Source organism: Anopheles stephensi, chromosome 2 (genome assembly GCF_013141755.1).
Source record: "Anopheles stephensi strain Indian chromosome 2, UCI_ANSTEP_V1.0, whole genome shotgun sequence".
NCBI classification, from domain to species: Eukaryota; Metazoa; Arthropoda; class Insecta; order Diptera; family Culicidae; genus Anopheles; species Anopheles stephensi.
Window position 1 is genome coordinate 30492307 of NC_050202.1, and position 18545 is coordinate 30510851.

The 18545-nt window shown below is 41.1% G+C and overlaps 1 protein-coding gene across 7 annotated transcripts in view; it reads right to left on the reverse strand.

Moving 5' to 3' along the window:
* The window catches only part of LOC118503329 (glycine receptor subunit alpha-4), a 47130-nt gene extending 33135 nt beyond the window's left edge, over window positions 1-13995 (reverse strand). For 2 of the 7 annotated variants that reach the window (XM_036036487.1, XM_036036480.1), the window contains exons 1-2: window positions 13660-13995; window positions 9916-10375 (exon numbers count right to left, since the gene is read on the reverse strand). In XM_036036487.1, coding sequence (XP_035892380.1) covers window positions 9916-9992 — 77 coding nt within the window. In that variant the 5' untranslated portion in view covers window positions 9993-10375; window positions 13660-13995. Of the gene's footprint in view, window positions 1-9915; window positions 10532-13659 lie in introns of those variants that run through there. The other 5 variants (XM_036036486.1, XM_036036483.1, XM_036036481.1 and 2 more) reach the window with 5 other exon arrangements.
* Between the last annotated feature and the right edge of the window lie 4550 nt (window positions 13996-18545).

Genomic DNA, 18545 nt, shown 5'->3' on the forward strand with positions numbered 1-18545 from the left:
GCTGTCAAAATTTCTTCTTCTCTTCTTTTTGGCACAAAATCACTTGCTGCACGTGTTATAGCAGCGTTGGAATTATTCTACATTTCCATAGTGAAAGAAAGTAAATAGGTCGTGCCGAATTCATTTTTCTTCGCCATGGTAACTTTTTACAAATCGCTTTTACAACAAAATTTCGGAATTATTCCTACCAAAATAACTACGTTTAATAGGGCTTTAAAAGGTATTTGATTCCCCTATTTTCTGAAGCCGTTTCCATATCAACTAGCTTTGTTTACCATATCATCTAAGGAGCCTACAATAAAAATGAATACCATTACCTTATCAATTGGAAAACCCTGTATTTAGAATTAAGTATTGCGGCCTATGATGTAAACGTATCCTTTTTTTTTACTTTCAACTAAAAAGCTCACTACACTTGGAAAAATTAAAAAAATTTAGACAGGTATTTGCAACCATGTTGGTTTTTTCAAACCGATCAAATTAGAATGAGAATTGTTAGTTACAAAATTAGCTCAGAAACTATGTTTTGTAGCCAAGTTTTAAGAATATTTGAAAGTTTGTAGTAAATAATATAAATTTGGATATTTTTTAACATAAATATCTGATTTAATATGCTGAAATTCTTATCGTTCTATTCAAACTATTCAATAAAATGTAATTGATTTCACAAAGTGATACAAATTTATTGTACGCGATGGAACTTTATCAATTAACAAAAATGTTTTCCAGTCACGAACGAAGCCTTCTTCGGGCAAGTTTTATCCAACAAGATCGTTGCCATTTCGTGAATTCGTTTCCCTTAATCGCTTCCTTTCGTGACGATCGATGTGGTGTTGTATGACGAGCATAAAGACGCAACCATCAACGTCATCTAACCATTCAAGAAGCCGTTGTTTGTTGTTGAGTATATCTTTTTTTGTTTTTTTGTTGACTATCCTTAGTCGGAAGGAAAGGTTGAGAGGTTTAAAATAAGGTTTATGAAAAGAAAAAACTTATCAAGGTTATTCGAGTGATTCTTATCGGTTCCCAACATTTCCATGAACAAAAAAAGCGATATAATATGGACAAGAACGATACAAGAATTTATTGGCGTCTAAAACTCCAACGTCAGCCTGTTAAGAATGAAGAGCCATATGTTCTGCAACACATATGGACCATAGCGCAAGAAAAAAAAAACGGCCCATAAAGTCTTCGTCTGCTTTATAAATGAGGCACAGCACATCGTGTCTGGTCTGCTGGTGGTCGAAGGTGGCCAGCGACACGGCCAATGCCAATAAAATCTTTGTATGCAAGAACCAAGAAGAAAAAAAGTCCTCATTCAATCGAGAGAAAGCTCTCCATTTGGCATCTTTACCCTGCGCGAAATTCAAATCTCGAAGCAAATGGATCTCCACACACAAACACGAAATGAGCTTTCCATGCATTATGCAGCGAGGCAGATCGGAACCAGCTATACGAACGCTTCGGGGTTCGCACAGCCACGCTGGAGACGCTGAGCCGGTCAGAAACTGCTGTCGAAGAAAATGAAATGGCAAACTCCCGGAACCTACCACCTACCGGTGGGCGACATTGGCAAAAGTCCCGAAATAGATCAACCGGTGCGTAATAGCTGGTGCTGAAGAAATTCAGTGTCCATTCCCGTTTCCTGACTGTGGAGCCTAGGGGTGGGCCACATAACCGCAGTGGAAACTCGGAATCAATGCATCCGGAAGTGGTACACAGCGACTGCGGTTGCTTTATGGGCGTACGAGGGGCGTTATTTATTTATTTTAGCCCCATTTGTTTGCCGTTGCGTTGATTTAGCCCTGCTTTGACCGGCTCATGCCAACGAAACTCGTTCACGCATTCCGGTAGGTCATGGTTCCGGAGTTCCTGGGCGAAAGAATCAAAACTTCCCTACAACCCCCACCTACACTACGACACCACCCGTCTTGATGAAAGAATGTTAGCACAAAAACCTATGCGGACGCATGCAGAAACACGTCAAACTTTCCATACCGCCTCAGCCCACCTCCGGGACAGTGGCTGACAGTGAACATCGAGCCACCCCGTAAGCCACCGCGTTTGAATGAATGGTTGCAGGAGTTTGATGTTTGTTCAGCGGGGTGGTACAGGGCAGAATCGAACCGAGTGCTCATGAATTATTTATAATGGGAACATTTAATTCCTTGCTCCTTGCACGTCCGGCGCCGCGCGCGGTTCTGTGGCACCATTCCGTTACACACGTTATCCTGTCGTTGAGTCCATTTTCCTTTCCACACGAGCCCAAAGGGAGGTCGCGTATGTTTATGGAATGCGTCGCTGCAGACATTGGTTGTGCTGGTAATATGTAAAGACGATGGCCTCTCTACCAGCAGGTATGCTGCTGGCTAACCCTCACCACCGCACCATCTCCCGGGCGGCACGTGCGTCTACTCTCGCCCGAATCGTATCGGTTATTAGCACTTGCTTAAGAAAACTACAATGTCCGTCGTATATGTAAATGGTAACGATTCGATGGCGGGTTCTGTTTCGATAGGCTCTAAGTGGTGTTAGAAAGCTCTGCAAAATCGTGAAAGATATTTACTTAAGACAATATGCGTTTAGAATAATATTAATAGACCAAGAATTCATCATTCCATTTCTTTAAGAACTTTGGAAGCATCTACATCTGGATTTGTTTAGAGCTTTCACGCACCATTTAGTCCACGCTACTTTTGTGGCTTGACGGTCGTATTGGTCGCACACGGAAGCTTGAACATCACACGAGCGTCAGTTAAATGCCTCCCGAAGTTGTTTGACAAGCATCACCAGAAGTTAGAGGCAATCTGATAATTATCTGATTGGATTGATCTATTAACAAGTTTTTATATTTAAAAAAATCACACGGTACGACATGCGTGGTGTATCAGTTTTAGATGCTATCCAACCATTAAATCCTACTTCTTCCAGTTACTCCTCCAAACAGCTGCTACCAATGAAGCGTAAAGTCTTACAAATTTGCTAACCTTATATTTTACTCAAAATTTATTGTAAATTTTTTAAAAGGCTTTTATCTGGAAATAGCTTTACATTTACACATTCTGCGGGAATAACTGCTTGCTTGATCATTCGCGAATAATCAATTAGCGAAATGTGGTCCATTTCCGCGTTGCAGGAACTTGCTTGTGCTTCTACCATTTGTGTGGTATTTCTCACAACGGGCCCGTTAGAATTGTGCTGTTAATTTCTAAGCAAAAATAAAAACCCAAGGACGATCGGTTCGAAAATTTGTATAAAATCAATGCCGATTGTCTTCGGAAGCATCAGTTGCCAGCTGTCTGTCTGTTCTCGAAGTTCAAGTTCTCCATCAACAATGGTTTCCTTTTCTGTTCTGGTAATTGTTAGTGTACAACAAATTGATAGCATCAGAGAGCCTTGTCTCAATTTTTATATCCATCACATTTCAGCTTGTTCTGTGCGTTGTGGCGGCTTCGGAAGCCTACACTATAATCGGTAAAGATGCCGTTTCGAACATCAACATACAGCCTTTCGAAGGTAAGGATGGTGGCACGGTCAAAATGTCAAGCTAGAATGTGTAAATAAAACTTCTCTCGCATTCTTTACCGCTCTACAGAAAAGTTTGCATACGGCTTTCAAGTGAGCAGAGTCAATGATCAGTTCCAGTACAAGTACAAGAGTCCGGAAAATGTGACCTTCGGATGCTACGGATACACCCAACCACCACCGGTTGGTGGTGAGCTTCGTATCTACTACGTGGCCGATCAGTTTGGCTACCGTACCGTGAACGTGGGCCAAACAGTCATCATCTTTCCGCAGCCTGGCAAGAAAGCGGTTGTGAAACCATGGCAAGATCTTCCCTTCCCAGCTGCTTGTGGCGGAAGTGTCGATGACGGTGTCCCACAGGAAACCCAAACAGAGATCGTGGTTTTGAAACCGGATGATGAGCCAGTTACCTCTAGAAACAATAATGAATGCTGGCGTCCAACCGTAAGTCAGAATGGGCCGGCTTTCATCAAAAGCATACAGTGTGATGCATGCGAGAAGGCAGGAAGTGGAATGGTGACACTATTCTATCCCTTCCGTGTTGCATGCAGTGACATGGAAAAGTTTGAGAAGCTAGTGGAACAACTGGCTGCCAAATTTGCCAAATCATGGTAAAGCGCATTGCCAGAGGTAGGGACAGTTGTCAACTTCTGTTATATTAGTGCTGGTGCTGCATGAAGTTTATAGATTAGAAATCAGTGACTTTTCGCAAGATACTATCATTACTGTCTGTAACTTTTGTTACAGCCAATGAAATAAATAAATGCTTGTACATACCACCTTCAGACTGTTTACTTAAACTTCCCCTTATCACTGTCTCGAAAATTATGGACATCTCGCTATCTTTGCCTACTAATCCTTGAGGTAAAAAGGTTTTGCAATAGCTTTCTTCGAGTAATCTATATCACTATAAGCAAACTAGAACTATAAGCTGGTGAGGAGTTAAGATCAAAATCAGCAGTTAACGCCTGTATTCGAGGTTAAAGTAATGGCTGTTCTGTTTTGGTTTCCAATACTATAATAGATACATATAGTGATAAACAATACAGATAGTAGATTACAGGGGTTTTCAGTTGATGAGACAATAGCATCCATTTTTATTGTAGGGTCCTTAGATGAAATAGCAAACAAAGCTAGTTGATAAGGAAACGGCTTCAGATGACAGGGGAATCAAATACCTTTTATTGTGATGTCCTTGGATGATATTGTCATAGTAGCCGTTGATATTGTGCGCACTTACCCGTGCGCTGGGAGAACGCTTACAATGACTATGCCGATATCATCTGAGGACATTACAATAATAGGCCTATCGTACGTGGTAAATTTGGTTGGAATAATTCCGGAATTTCGCTATTTGCCATTCCATCTAAGCAGCCTGTCAAAAAAATGGATGCTATTGCCTTATCCACTGAAAAACCCTGTAAGTTAACTTTTATAATCGGTTTTCAAATACTTCTACTTGTTATAATTAAACCAAAATTTTATAAAGGCATTCAAAAAATTAAAGAACATTGATTAGAAATGAAAAAACAAATTAAAAAAACTAGAAGATACTTAGAAACCATTCCTCAAATCATTCTATGATAAGATCGTTTTCTCAACATCTCTAATTTTCACAAAAAAAAGAACTTAGTCGATTCGTGGAAAATAGACACATAAGCTTAATATTACGATTGGAAAATAGCTGGTCCTATTCTATTGTCCATATCTGTATGTTAGAAAAAAATCATAATGACAGTACGGCGTCGAATCACAGTACTGAAAATACAAAATTTCTTTAAATATTTTCTTATGAATATGTAACCCCCAATCGTTTCCAATATTCAACGCCTTAGAGAATAGTACAACATCCCATACAAAATATCGTAACTCTATTTTCTAGCTTGGTAAAAATCTTATGGCCAAACAGTCTTTTAATATTTTCGTAAAAAATCAATCGTGTACAATATCATCGGCTTCGATTATAATATCATCTGGTAACTTCACAATAAAACGTAATTGACGCGCCTGTCATCTGAAGCCGTTCCCATGTCAACCAGCTTTGTTTATCATTCATCTAAGGAGCCTACAAAAAAATATCGATGCTTTTACAATATCAACTGAAAAACCCTGTAAATATTCATCCGTTCGGAGATGGACAGAATGCATCTCAAGCTATAAAACGCTGAGCTTTTCGTCAGACTGTGTAGCTCGATATAGAATCAATCAACCAAAATCTACTTGAACAACTGCCACCAACTTGCTTTATCTTTCCTTCTATACTCTTTAATCCGGGAATCATGGTCTTCAGGAAGGAAGTTCACTAAAAATACTTCATTCCAATAATTTTAGTGATCATTTTCTAGATGTTCTTTAACAGATCTCGGCTTTTTACTTCCTTGGGACTACAACCTCTAAAGGTCTCGGATTGCGATTTCTGGCTTTCTGTGACTTAATTTTACCCGCAACAAGAAAGACACAGCCCGGCGGAGGCAGTCTCTGGATGAGACTGATCTGATCTGATGGGACTGGCGATTCACAGTTCTGCTGTGTGAAGACCGGCGCCACTGTCACCTCGGTCACAGGACCACACAATCAGACCTCGGCTAACCATTGTAAAAAAAAGGCTTTAGGCTTTAATTTAGTTTAATGTTTAGCATCTAGATATATAATTTGATAACTATTACAAAAATTAATAATTTATTATAATTCGTTAACTCCCATGAAGCAATAAGCAATAGACACTAAAAGTTGTTGTTCAAGAGAATTATATTGTTTAATTTTAGTAAAAAAAAGCTAAATTGGATTTAAACTTTTTTTATTAAAGCTTTTAAGCTGGATTTAAGCTAATTTAAGAAGAAGAACTTAAATGGAATACATGCATGAGGCCTTTGACATATAATTTTTCATATTATTCAATCACGTGAGTTGGATTAAGTGTACTAAACACACAAAAACACATGCTAAACTATGCCAAAAACAAGCAAGATCATTTTTGCACCATTTTTTGGTTCGTGTCAGGCAGACGGAATCGGTTGGTTGGTTGGCCTAGCCCATTTTCCAGCACAACAGCAACCCATCCCCCCTCCCACCAACATGACTGCAGCGTTTCCTAAAGGGTATATTCAAAAAATTGACAGAAAATCAATGAGCTCCAATCCACCCCGGGCTCCTAATGCCACCAGCTCGCAACGTTCAGCACCCGTCTGGACATGTTTCGATTTCTTATCGATGGTCTTGTATCACCGTAGAAACACCTGCCCTGCCCCTTCTTTACGTGACAGCACTCAGACTAATCACCCAGACGGGGGGTTTTCGGTTGACGAGCCCGCAAAACGTTAAATGCAACGCGCGAAGTTAAATTTTGTCCCATGGGAAGGCGGTGACCGCTTTAGTAAGAGCGGTTTCTTTGTTAGGTTTTCCTTGTTAATCCTATATGATGGGCACTAGTTACTTTTTACGATGTTTAAATATATCGTCCTTGTTGTCCTGTTAATTGTTTTCGCCTCGAGCGATCCATGATATCCGATAATAGCCGAAACATCGAATCCAAATTAATTCCAGGTCGCATATGTTCTATACAGCCTAGAACATGAGCTGAGCCGCATGACATATCCCAAAGTTGAGCGGACTAATTCGCAGAATGCTGGTTGGTTCCTGCACTCTAACCATTGAAGGCCACCCCATAGCTGCATAGAGCTTTCCCGTCTATTGGTTTAAGATCGATAACCATTTTGAAGGCGCCTAAATTGGACTTCAACTCCAACGATGACGCGACTCACCGGCAAGCGCAAGCACAACTTATTGACGACTTGCTGCACATGCAACCGCTGGCCTTCGGTTTAGCCATTGATAGGCTCGGCAGCCTCAAACTTTGTCGTTTGATTGCCTTACTGCCAGGGTTTTGGAACGAGTTGAAGTCAAAACTGCATCCAGCAGTTGCAGCACTACCTTCTGATAGCAAAACAACCATCCAATCGGTGGGGGAAAAAGAACAAAACAAAAAAGCACGGTAGAAATTGATTTTCGTTTACACCAAGTGAAGCTTGGAGGTTCGCTGGCTCGTTCGAAGGATACCGTGGCTACGGTATCAGCGTGTGGCGAGTTTTGCTTAAGCACCATTTTTATTATGCATTATATCGAGTATTAAGGGATCGATTCGCCGACGCCACAGCGCCATAAAAAATACACCCTCCCAGAAGAGTGTACATGATTGGGCGAACTTTTTCACGCCAAATCTGGTGTGCGTGCCAGGACACATGGGCGAGAGGAAGAAAAAAAACAGTCTACACCATCCGAACATATACGTCATGCCGTTCGAATGGTTTCGAACGCTAAATAATACATCTTGATTATGGTGTTTCTATCCCGAAAAAACAATGAAGGGTTTATTGTGGGGCATGGATTTTAGATTAGAAAAAGTCGTGGTTCACGTTTTATAGGTTTCTGTTAGGTGGAGGATTTAAAAAATGTTTTTGAGGTTTAAATTCAACCCATTTTAAATAAATTGTTTAATTTAGGATTAGTTTTTTATCAGAACTTGATTGAACATTTTTTTATTCAAAACGAGTAACTTAGTCTGTTTCTAACTTTGGAGGAGTTGTTGCTAATATAGCATTTGTGACCAACATGATTATGAACATAGTAGAGATACAGTGACTCAAACAGAAATCGGGACACCTTAAAATCCAACAGTTGCTGGACTTTGAGGACGATATTCTAAGCCTGGGACTGGACAATCATCATCTTCTTTCATCTCTTTATACAATTTTCTTTTATTCACTGACTAAAAAAAAATATTGAGAATCGATTACCAAATGACCATTATAGACAAAAGAGTGCAGAAAGTCTTGTTCCTGCTAACGCTGATATCTGGACCATTATCAGAATTTAACCATTAAAAAAATCTGTCATTGTTTCAGCTGTTCTTAGCAGCTTCTAATGCTAGATTTAGATATCCTTAAATAATGTTTGTACATTTTTACCGCTGTCTGGAGTCATTGCACAGTCTTATACGTCTACTCGTACACGCTAAGTATAGGATCTGACGGATCAGGTCTTGCAATCAAACTGTCATCCGACCCGTTTGACATATTTGACGTACGTTTTAAAGAATAAGGCCACTATTATTTTTTAAACCAATATGAATTTATGACTGAAGATAAGTATTATGTTTCTAAGTGCTTTGGGCAGTTGTCACATGGTAATCACGACATATTGTACGGGTTAGCACTTTCAGTAAAAAAACATGTTGTCGGGAGATTCTTAATTTATCCGGACTACCATCCAAAATTTGCTTTGACTTATCAAACCAATGGTTTGTGTTAATTCAACATATATAAGCCAGTTCCTTGGATCGACATACAAGCTTACAAAATGATAACAATTTTTCATAGTTTCTCCATAACATTTCTCCTGCAAAGGTTTCGCTCCTGGCAAGTACCTTGCTGACCAACTGTACTAAAACTGACTGCAAAATGTACGCGATAAGAACTTATCAGTATGTCCCGCAAACAACACCTTTCTAGACCAACTTCTTCGATTTCTCTGGTATGTAAAAAGTAATGTTTAGTAATGTGGATCTTGAATTGATTTTATCTTATTTTTATTTATTTTATTTAATTATTAATTATAACGAACGATGTGAATTAAATTCACGAAAAACCCTATTATAACAAAATCAACTAGGAATTTACTCCTAGTTATTTATCGTATTCCGGGCATGCTCGGTTGTGCACGGAAGAATTAATTTTATCTGTCTAGTAATAATTTTTGGGAGTTCAAAAAGAATTGTAAATAATACTCCCAGCCATAATTAGCTTACCCAGTCGAAGGTGCTATTCTTAGGATATTTTCTGTAGTTTGGTTTACAAAAAGGTTTATACGGTGTTGAATAAAAACCGAATGATAATTGTGAAGCCCTAGATTAAAAAAAAATCCTCCAGTCGTGAGATTTTAGACTGTCCGAATTTCTGTTTGAGTCACTGCAAAGCAGACAAACAAGTGAATCTGTATAGTGTGTATCAATACAATAGTATGTGTGATTTGTGTTCGAGTCGTGTACAGTATCTGTGAATCCCGATAAATTTAAGACACACGGCGTTCTAAACGTTATAAACCTTGTAAATACACTTCAAGGGTAAAAAACCAACAGCAAAAAGATGAAAATGCAATATAATGTTGAAAATTAACAGCTGGAAAACAAGCACTGATTTATCAGCACAACCCGATCTCATATCCTGTCTTGCTATAAACCGACTTGCTATAAAAAAGGGTCAACGGTTGGTGTACTCCATTAGGAAAATTATTGTACAGAGTTAATCACACCACACGCTACACCACATTGCAATGAGCCAAGGGGTGTAAATCTAGTAGGTTGAGACAAAGTTAGACAAAAAAAAACTAACTCACCACAACACCAGCAGCTGTAGCAATGCCAACGTGATCGCGCTGCTTTTGGGAGTGCTCCGAATCACGGTGGCTGCCATTTTGTCGGTTACGGTGCGGCTCAGGCTTCGGGCTGGCCGGTGAGGTTGGCGACAGGCCGCAAGCTCCGCCGTCTCCGTCGTCGCCGCGGCCGACGACGTCGCCTTCGACGTTGCGGTCGTCCCCACTGCGCTCGTCGTGGTCGTGGTCCGGAGCTCCGCTGGGCAGAGTTTATAATCATTTCATGGTTGTTGCGAGTGTGGCACGCACCGCCACGTCCAGTCCAGCGCGGTTGGTCACGGAAGGCTTGCAGTAGCGTACGTGTGTCACGGAGAACAGCAACCAAAGCTAATCAGGTGCGATTGCTTTCACTTGCTCTGGCCCGTTTGGCGAGCACACACACTACACATCATCACTGACAGCACTCTTTACACATCGATCACTACTAACCAAAAAAAAAGGAACGATATTCAACCGGACTTAGCACCAGAGCTCCCACCAGAGTCCTCTGCTTCGCGTATCACATCCTACACTAATCGTCACTTCCGATGGATGTCAAAGTAAGGCTCACTTGCACTTGCCACACACTTACAAACGCGCAGCACGTGTCGGAAATGGACACTAATCAAGTCGCGTACTGCACTGCCCGCTCGTCAAACTGGCACGCCGCGATGGTTTTGTGGCACACTGAAGCAATCTGAAGTTTGCCGCACTCCGTGGCCAAACCAATTGATGCTCGCCAACGACGAAGCAGAAGATGCACAACGACGGTTGATGATCTGTATCGCACCGACTGAGAACGTTTAGCATCCCAACCCATCATCGAAGTACGTGTGAGACTGAAGTAGGCGGGGGGGGGGGGATTGGTTGACATGACATCTGTTACGTTGGTGACGGCTGCTGCTGCCTACTGCTGCTCGAACGGCGCATCGTTTATACTGTCCAACCCTGTCCCCGACACGCGTTTCGCAAACGGCAAATCATACGTGCATTATGACTTCTGCTCCCCCGGCTGACAAAAGACCCGTCGCGAGTGACGCTTCCGACCGATACCTTTTCGGTGTTTTGGAGAGCAAAGTGAACATTTGCATAATTTATCGTCTTGCTAGACACAGACGGGTAAATACTAACGAGGATGTCTCCAGGGTGTCTTTTTCCATTAAATACGTGGTTCGTGGCTATGGTTGGGGCACAGGGGGAGTGGCTCTGTGGAAGCCGGGTTAGGCGAAAAGCAGTAAAGCATTGACAATCGGCACGTCCAATGCAACAGGTACGGTTGCAGGATTAATTGTCGACCGTTGAGAGGACACTGAGAACCACCGTTTGTTCAAGGAACGCTTGATACATCGCACAACCGCGTAGCGAGACGATAGGTGTGAGCAAGTGTCTGAGGACGTTAAATAAATTTATTAATTATTTGGAATTTATTGGATGACCTGGGGAGTGATATTGCATGTTCCTCACAGGTGTGGAAGGTCATCCGCCTGACGCTCCTATATGCTTGTGCGTGTGTCCTACGTGGACGTAGTGTGAGACATCAAAACAGACAGTATGTTCATGTTTAATTTCGACCATCGATTCTACTGCTCGTTGCCCTTTCGGGATCGACACGAAACACGAAAAGATTACTTCAAGATTTTATGAACATCCCAATACTTGCCACGAATTCGTGGAATTGTCCTAGGGATATTCCTAGCAATAGAATATAGCTTTTACTTAAGCTTTAAAAATATCCACCCGAGCATGGATGAAGATATTCTTAGCAGTTATCATACCCAAGTTCACTGCCTCACGTATGACACAACATGAATAATCGAATGACATCATCTGCGTGAAGGAGAAAGCGCATATTTTACGTAGGAAATACTCTCAATTACTTCCTGGAATGGTGGAACGCTGCAAGCTGTGGATAGGAATGGCTGCTAGAAAATAAAACGTTTCTACTGTTGGTATGTGTCGCCTTTACAATCGACAACAAGACCTCCTCCACTAACATGCTCAAACACGCAACGCCTGAAGGTATGCAAAACGCATGTATTCGGAGAATTTTTTGTTAGATGCTATTAAATTTGTGTTATAAATACGACTACATCACGAGCCTCTAAAGACTCCTGTTTTAAGATAAGAAAGTTTGAAAAATTACTGAAAATATCAAAATTGAAACTCCAGCTCCAAAATCCATACAAAACGTGGTATAATCCATCGCTCTAGTGAGGACCAGCGCCTTTGCTCCTTGATGTCTTCAATTTCCGTCGCTAATTATATCCCAGGAGATTGGTGCCCCGTTTGCTCGCTGGCTTGTTCGTTTCCCTTTTTTTTTTGCAGCAAAGGGACACCACCAGGGGTAGTTGCATTTTCGCTGGCTACGACCCCAACCCAACCGCAAACTCCACTTATCGAATGACAAAACCATCGTTTGCTTTCGTACGAGAGCAAAAAAAAAGAAGGACAAAGCAAACAAGATGGAAGTGACGAATGGCGACAATGCCACAAACAGTTGCTTGACTCGAAAGACGGTTTGCTTAACGTGATTGAACTGTAAACACAACTGTTCTTGCTTCTTGTGAGAAAACAGTATAATATTGAGAGCTTCAAAAATGACATAACAGACCTCAGATAAGTTGCACTGATTGGAGTTTGGAAGTTTGCTTCTCTCTGAGTTGTTTTGTTTGATTAAATCTGGATTTCATTAAAAAAAACTCTCACATACATCGATCCACAAAACACAATAAATCAAAACAATACATCCATCCGGGTGCTGGTGGAAAGGAACCCGCACGAAACCATTGGACCCTATTTATAGTGCATCAATCAATACTTATTATATCAAATGGAAAGAGCCGCTCGCTTTGCGTTCGATGCACCGATGCACCTGGTGGATTCGGCGGTTGCAATTGGACGATTTTATGGCGCTGTGGATTTGTTGTGCGTTTGTTTGTCTGTGTTTCTTTTGTTTGGGGTTCGATTCGATGATTTTGCTTGCGATAAGATTCAATCCAGATGGCGCAAGCGGAATGTGAAAATGCAGAAGGAAAACAAATTGAATAAACACTTCAAATCATTTAAAAAAAACCTAAAACAAATGAAAAGAAGTTCAAGAAACAAATAAGAAAACAAAAGCGGCAAAATGGCTAGCTCGTCTCATCTTCGACTCTCTTCATTGTTGGGATAAATGCTTCTCCAGATAGCGATCACGAGAACCAGCATTAATTTTCATTAGCAGCATGGTTCTATTTATTCGATTTAAATTGGGCTTCCGCTCGTAATACCACTATTAGCCCAAATCATCAGCCCCGTCAGACGGCCGAAAAGTGTGAACAAATCACTAGACAAATAAACGCCGTTTTATGGACCCATCGCCGGAAGCAGGTTTTCGCGCGCCCCGGCTCACATTTATCGACGGCATCGGCGACCTCAGCCTGATGATGTTTTTCCTGTTTTTCCATCCCTTGCACACACACACAACACAAACACATTGTTTTACCTTTCAGTCACCAATCCACCATCAGAATAAATAACAAAGAAAGTAAGTGGAAGTGGCCGGAAGTTCTCAAGCACGGTTCATCAAGCACTAGCACGCATCCCGCGTATGCTTTATCGCCGAACGCACCACAAAGAAAACAACGAAAAAGCAAGGGACAACGAAAATCACCACACCGGTCAAACGCACCAGGCGCCTCCATCGTGTCAGCCGCGGAATGCACGGAATCGATGATAATATTTAATTACCGCTGCTTCTGACATGCGAAGGTGATCGGCAAAAAAGGGGTTTGATTTTCATAATCCTCACACTTAAATCCACCACACCTGCATACGTACAAACACACAAACAGATATCACAGCTGGAAGAAGCACAGTCACGAGGAACTCTTTTCCCGATCCCGATGGCAATAAAGAGCGCAATTACATATTAATAGCAACAATAACCACTCTGGGGTACTGGTGCTTCGCTTTCAAACACAAAAAAACAAACACGCACACACACACACAATCACATGCACAGTGTCACACTGGTAAGAAATGGGCGCGCTTCTTATCGACAGACGAACGTGCGAACCACCCGACGTGCGGCCAACGACTGAAAAAGCTTCGCGAGCTGTTATTTGTTGTTTCGGCGCGCCAACTAGATCGGGATGTTTTTTTTTGCGAGCTTCGGCTCCTATAGAGCTTCGTGAGGAATTCCTCCGTGTTGGATCGGGTGACGTTTGTGTGTGTGTGTGTTTGTTCGGTGCTGAAGCTTTCTCGGCACGCGATCAGTCGCCCTCGGAGTCGTTAGAGCTATGTTTTACTCTTTGTTTGCGTTGTTATTTATTGTCACTGGCAGTGAGAGAGAAAGGAAACCCCGGAAAATGTCGTTTGATCGTTTGACACAATGGACACACACAACTGCAGGTAATTCGGAACCAGGCCTGGTGCACGCTTCAAAAGTGCATCAACTTGTACGGGGAAGGATTTTCCATGCCCTGTCCTTGAGTGCTGTATGGAAGGTACAAGGTAAGACAAGGTTTCGTGCTAGCCATTTTGACCTCACGAGGGGCTCGCTCTTACACTACACCGCCATGAATGAAAAATGTCCTACAATGTGGCCATCACCAACGGCCATCGATTACTGTCACAGCCGAGTTGGTGGATGAAGCGGCGTGTATGGAACGCGCAACCGACACAGAACTGAAGGGAGAAAAACACCCCAGCAAAACAACAATGAAGACACATTATCATCAAGATTATTGATTACGATCAGCTGACCACGACCTCACCGGGGCACACTCACGACCACAAATCAAAGCAAAACAACACACCAAACGGCCAGGACCTTATGCACGTTTTTCGGAGCACTTTTTCCCATCTACAAATGGGGAGACAGCCTGGCGTCGAACGCGGCGGCGGAATGACATTGCGTGACTCCCCGCACAAAGCACAGATCCTCTTCCGTATTTAATAAGCGCCTGAATCATTCCCGAATGGACGGGAACATGACCGCAGGCGCGAGATTGTCGAAAGGTAAACAACGCTCCCAGCTGAATCTGATTAATTATGAAGTCATGATAAACAACCGCAGGGCAGCGGGGTGTGTGAGTGTGGTGGATAGAAATTGGCCAGGACAGGATATTTTATATCGTGCATTTATGCTTTGTTAATAAGCCTCTTATGGGGCTGTATTTCCTTTTTGAATGCAGGAACAAAAAAAATGGAACGCGAACTAATTAAAGTAAATTGCAACTGCAATGATTCATTCAACCCTAGGAAGGGCTTTTTTTCTCTCACGAAAGGGTGCATCATGAAAGCTGTCATGAAAAAAAGCTCTAGCGAAAAAGTTTTTTGAAAGCGCTGGGTGAAAAGCTTTCAAACTGCTCGAAAGTGATCGAGTTTAGTGCGCCCGGCAGAGGTGTCAAATCGAACAATGATTTTTTTTTGGTAATTTCCTTAAATAAATAATCAAATATATTTATGACTAAATTTCGTCCGTGAAGTCACTTAAGAAACTAAAATTCTTTAGCGAAGAGCTTTTTTTTAATTAAATAGAAAAAAAAACTATTGAAATTAATTTTAGTCTTTTAAAATTATTTTAATTCATTTTTTAATTATCTTTTAGCAATTTTGTGTTTTGCTGTGTTGTTCATCTCTTTTTATGCAGAGTAGCGATTGTATTTCCTTCAAAATTTATTTCAGAATTTATTTATTTATTTACCTGTTTAGGCCTAACAGTGCAAATTTTCGAACAAATATCGGTATAAAACTTCTTTTTTGATCTCAACGGTTATGAAATTAAACTATTTGATCAGTTTTACTGATAACCGAACACAATTTTAAAAGTTTCCATAAAGTCCCGTTGCCTTTATCGGCCATAGTGGACAATACAGTACGTAGCACCATTATTGAAGGTTTTTAGAGAGTAACTAAAAATATTTCAACTGCATTTAATTTGGAAAAATATTTTAAATATTTTTTTAATGATTTGGATTAAAGTTATGTAAAAGTAAGTTAACTTGAATAAATTATAAAAAATAAAATAATTATAATTTTACAAATACCAAAACTATCAGTATTTTTTTAAATTTTGAATTCTAGCTTTTAAAATCGTAAGCTAGCCTTTCGTACTATTCTAAGGTTCGTATAAATTTTATGTTTAATTCTTAGATTTACTTAACTGGCCGGATTGTTGTACAAATTTACATCAAAACCCGCAAAGAACTTCAGAAGTTATAGAGACAGAAAATTGAAACAAAAAGTCCAAAAACAAATAACTCATTTCAACTTTGACGCCTTTTAACTTTTAAACAATAATAGTTAAAAATGTAAAAGAATATTTCTTAGCTATGTTTGGCTTCGTTTTGGCTCTATTTAGAATGTTTTGGTTTCAATTTAAGTTTGGATTTAAGCGCTAAATACGCAACGTGCAGTGTAATAATTTTAATAAATGTACCTCCTATACACTAAATTCCTGTAATCACTGTAACCACTGTAAATTGAAAAAAATATTTTTTTCTTTTTCTTACAAATCAATAACTTTGCCAAACCTCCCTTCGGCAAAGCCTCTCGCTGGCAATGAACTGGCGCACCGAAAAGTGATGCCCTCCGCCGGTTGGTAAAAGTACAAACACAGCGGACCCGATGACAAATGGGAATCAAAAAGCGCGTCGTCGTGACTCGGCGACTCCACATTTCGCAGCGCACATCACTCGAACGCCACTTGGGCACGTCTCACGGCCCAGTCCCACTGGTGTGCACATTTGCCCATTCCCGAATGCAAATTTGTTCTGCCGCCGAAGAAAGTGACCGCGGGTTGGACCGATCTGTGCGATCTCCGGTCGTGTCGTCGAGTGGAGAAAACAGAGCGAATTGCACTTGCCGGTGTGCAGTGCGATGAAGAGTGTGGCAGCGTCAACAAAGCGTGTTTGTGTTTGTGTTTCACCCGCACGATGCAATTTGCTGCAAGCGAGGAACAGAGAACAGGTAAAAGGTACATGATGTTGTTGATTTTCTTGCAGCTGCTCTCATTACTTTCAAAAACATCTGTACTTGATGGACACATTGATTAACTATCGAAAAGATTAGTTCAATCTTAATTTGTATTCCAATTGGAAGTATTTGTAAAAAGCTAACAAAAAATCGACTTCACTCAGAGCCACAATTCATTTTAATTTGCACCTACCATATACGGCGTTTTTTTGTGTTTTTAATTACCTTTTTGTGGCTTCCGATGCTTCAAAGCAAGCTCACGCTGAGCACGCTAATCTAGCGTTATATTTCTTCCAGCAGATCCACCATCAGCACAACACTTTCCCTATTTCAACAAAACCGGCCATCCACTTCCGGCGCGCGCATCAACTCATCGCTGATCAAAAGGCCTCGTCACCTGCCATCAAAAGGCATCGTCAATGAATGGTGGATTGAACAAAAGAAAGACCCGGGAAATCCGCACCCACCCGAAGAGAAACGCACGGCCAAATGGGGAACAATCGCCTGCACTTGGGCCTGTCCGAGTGTCTGCGAACTTTGTTAGTTTCGCAATGCCCGTTTACCATTTCAAGTAGTCGCCCCTTTACATCCTAGAGAAAATCAATCGTCAAAGACCTTGCTAATGGATCTGGTCGTGGTGCATCCAAACCCACCTGTCCGACCATTGAATTGGAACCACCAACGGAAGTCAGCAAACGGCTCCAGCGTCGACGATCGAGCGACGATGACATGGACGAAAGGATCCGGTTGATGGTTCATGGGAAAGTCCAGGGAGCATTTTTTTTTAGTAAGGAATACCAAACGATACGAGTAGCATGGATTGAGATGAAATGCATTATCAGACTAGGTTTAAGCCAGTATGATTTGAAAATCGAAACTTGAATGGAGTTTTTCTATGAAGGACTTCGGTTTGCTACCCTAGCCTAGTTATGTTGTTCTGTAACAAAACCTGAAACATTTATTACTCAAATAATGCTTTAAAATCAATAACGATGCCAAAAAAAACCCTTGAAGACCAACAATTTGCTTGAGGGCCAATGACCACCAAAAACCAAATAAAAAAAAATTAAGATGTTCAGGATGTTTTTGCAAAATTTTGGACTGGTTATAGTCGACGGCTAGTCTTCTCCGTCTTCCTTGGCAATACAACCTCCGAAAGCTCCATTTGTGGCTTTCTGTGATTTGGTTTTACTTATAGCTGGATAATCAATCCTGCGTACGGGGAGGCGGTCTTGATGGAATGTGAACTTTGGTCCTGCCGTGTGAAGACCGAAGCCATTATCGCTTCTTCCACCAGACCGCCCCCAATAGCTAGTAGAAGTATCGAAAGCAATAATTTGAAAATTGGGTGTTCAAGAGATCTTATTCGATTGGCCTTCACAGTACATTATTAGTTTCGTCGTGGTGGTAATCAATGGCAATCATGTTTCTTTTCGATCCAAAGTGTTTTACTGCTTGAGAATAGTTTTGAATTTGTTTGAATAGTTTTTGAAACAAATATTTTCTTTCAACAATACGGCCATGCCTATTTGACCCGAAAATTGATGTCTTTTTGTACGGTGAAAAGATATCAACTACCGACAATTTTCGATACCTTGGTGTTTGGTTCAATTCAAGGCTAAACTGGAGTACACATATCACCCATCTGGTGCAAA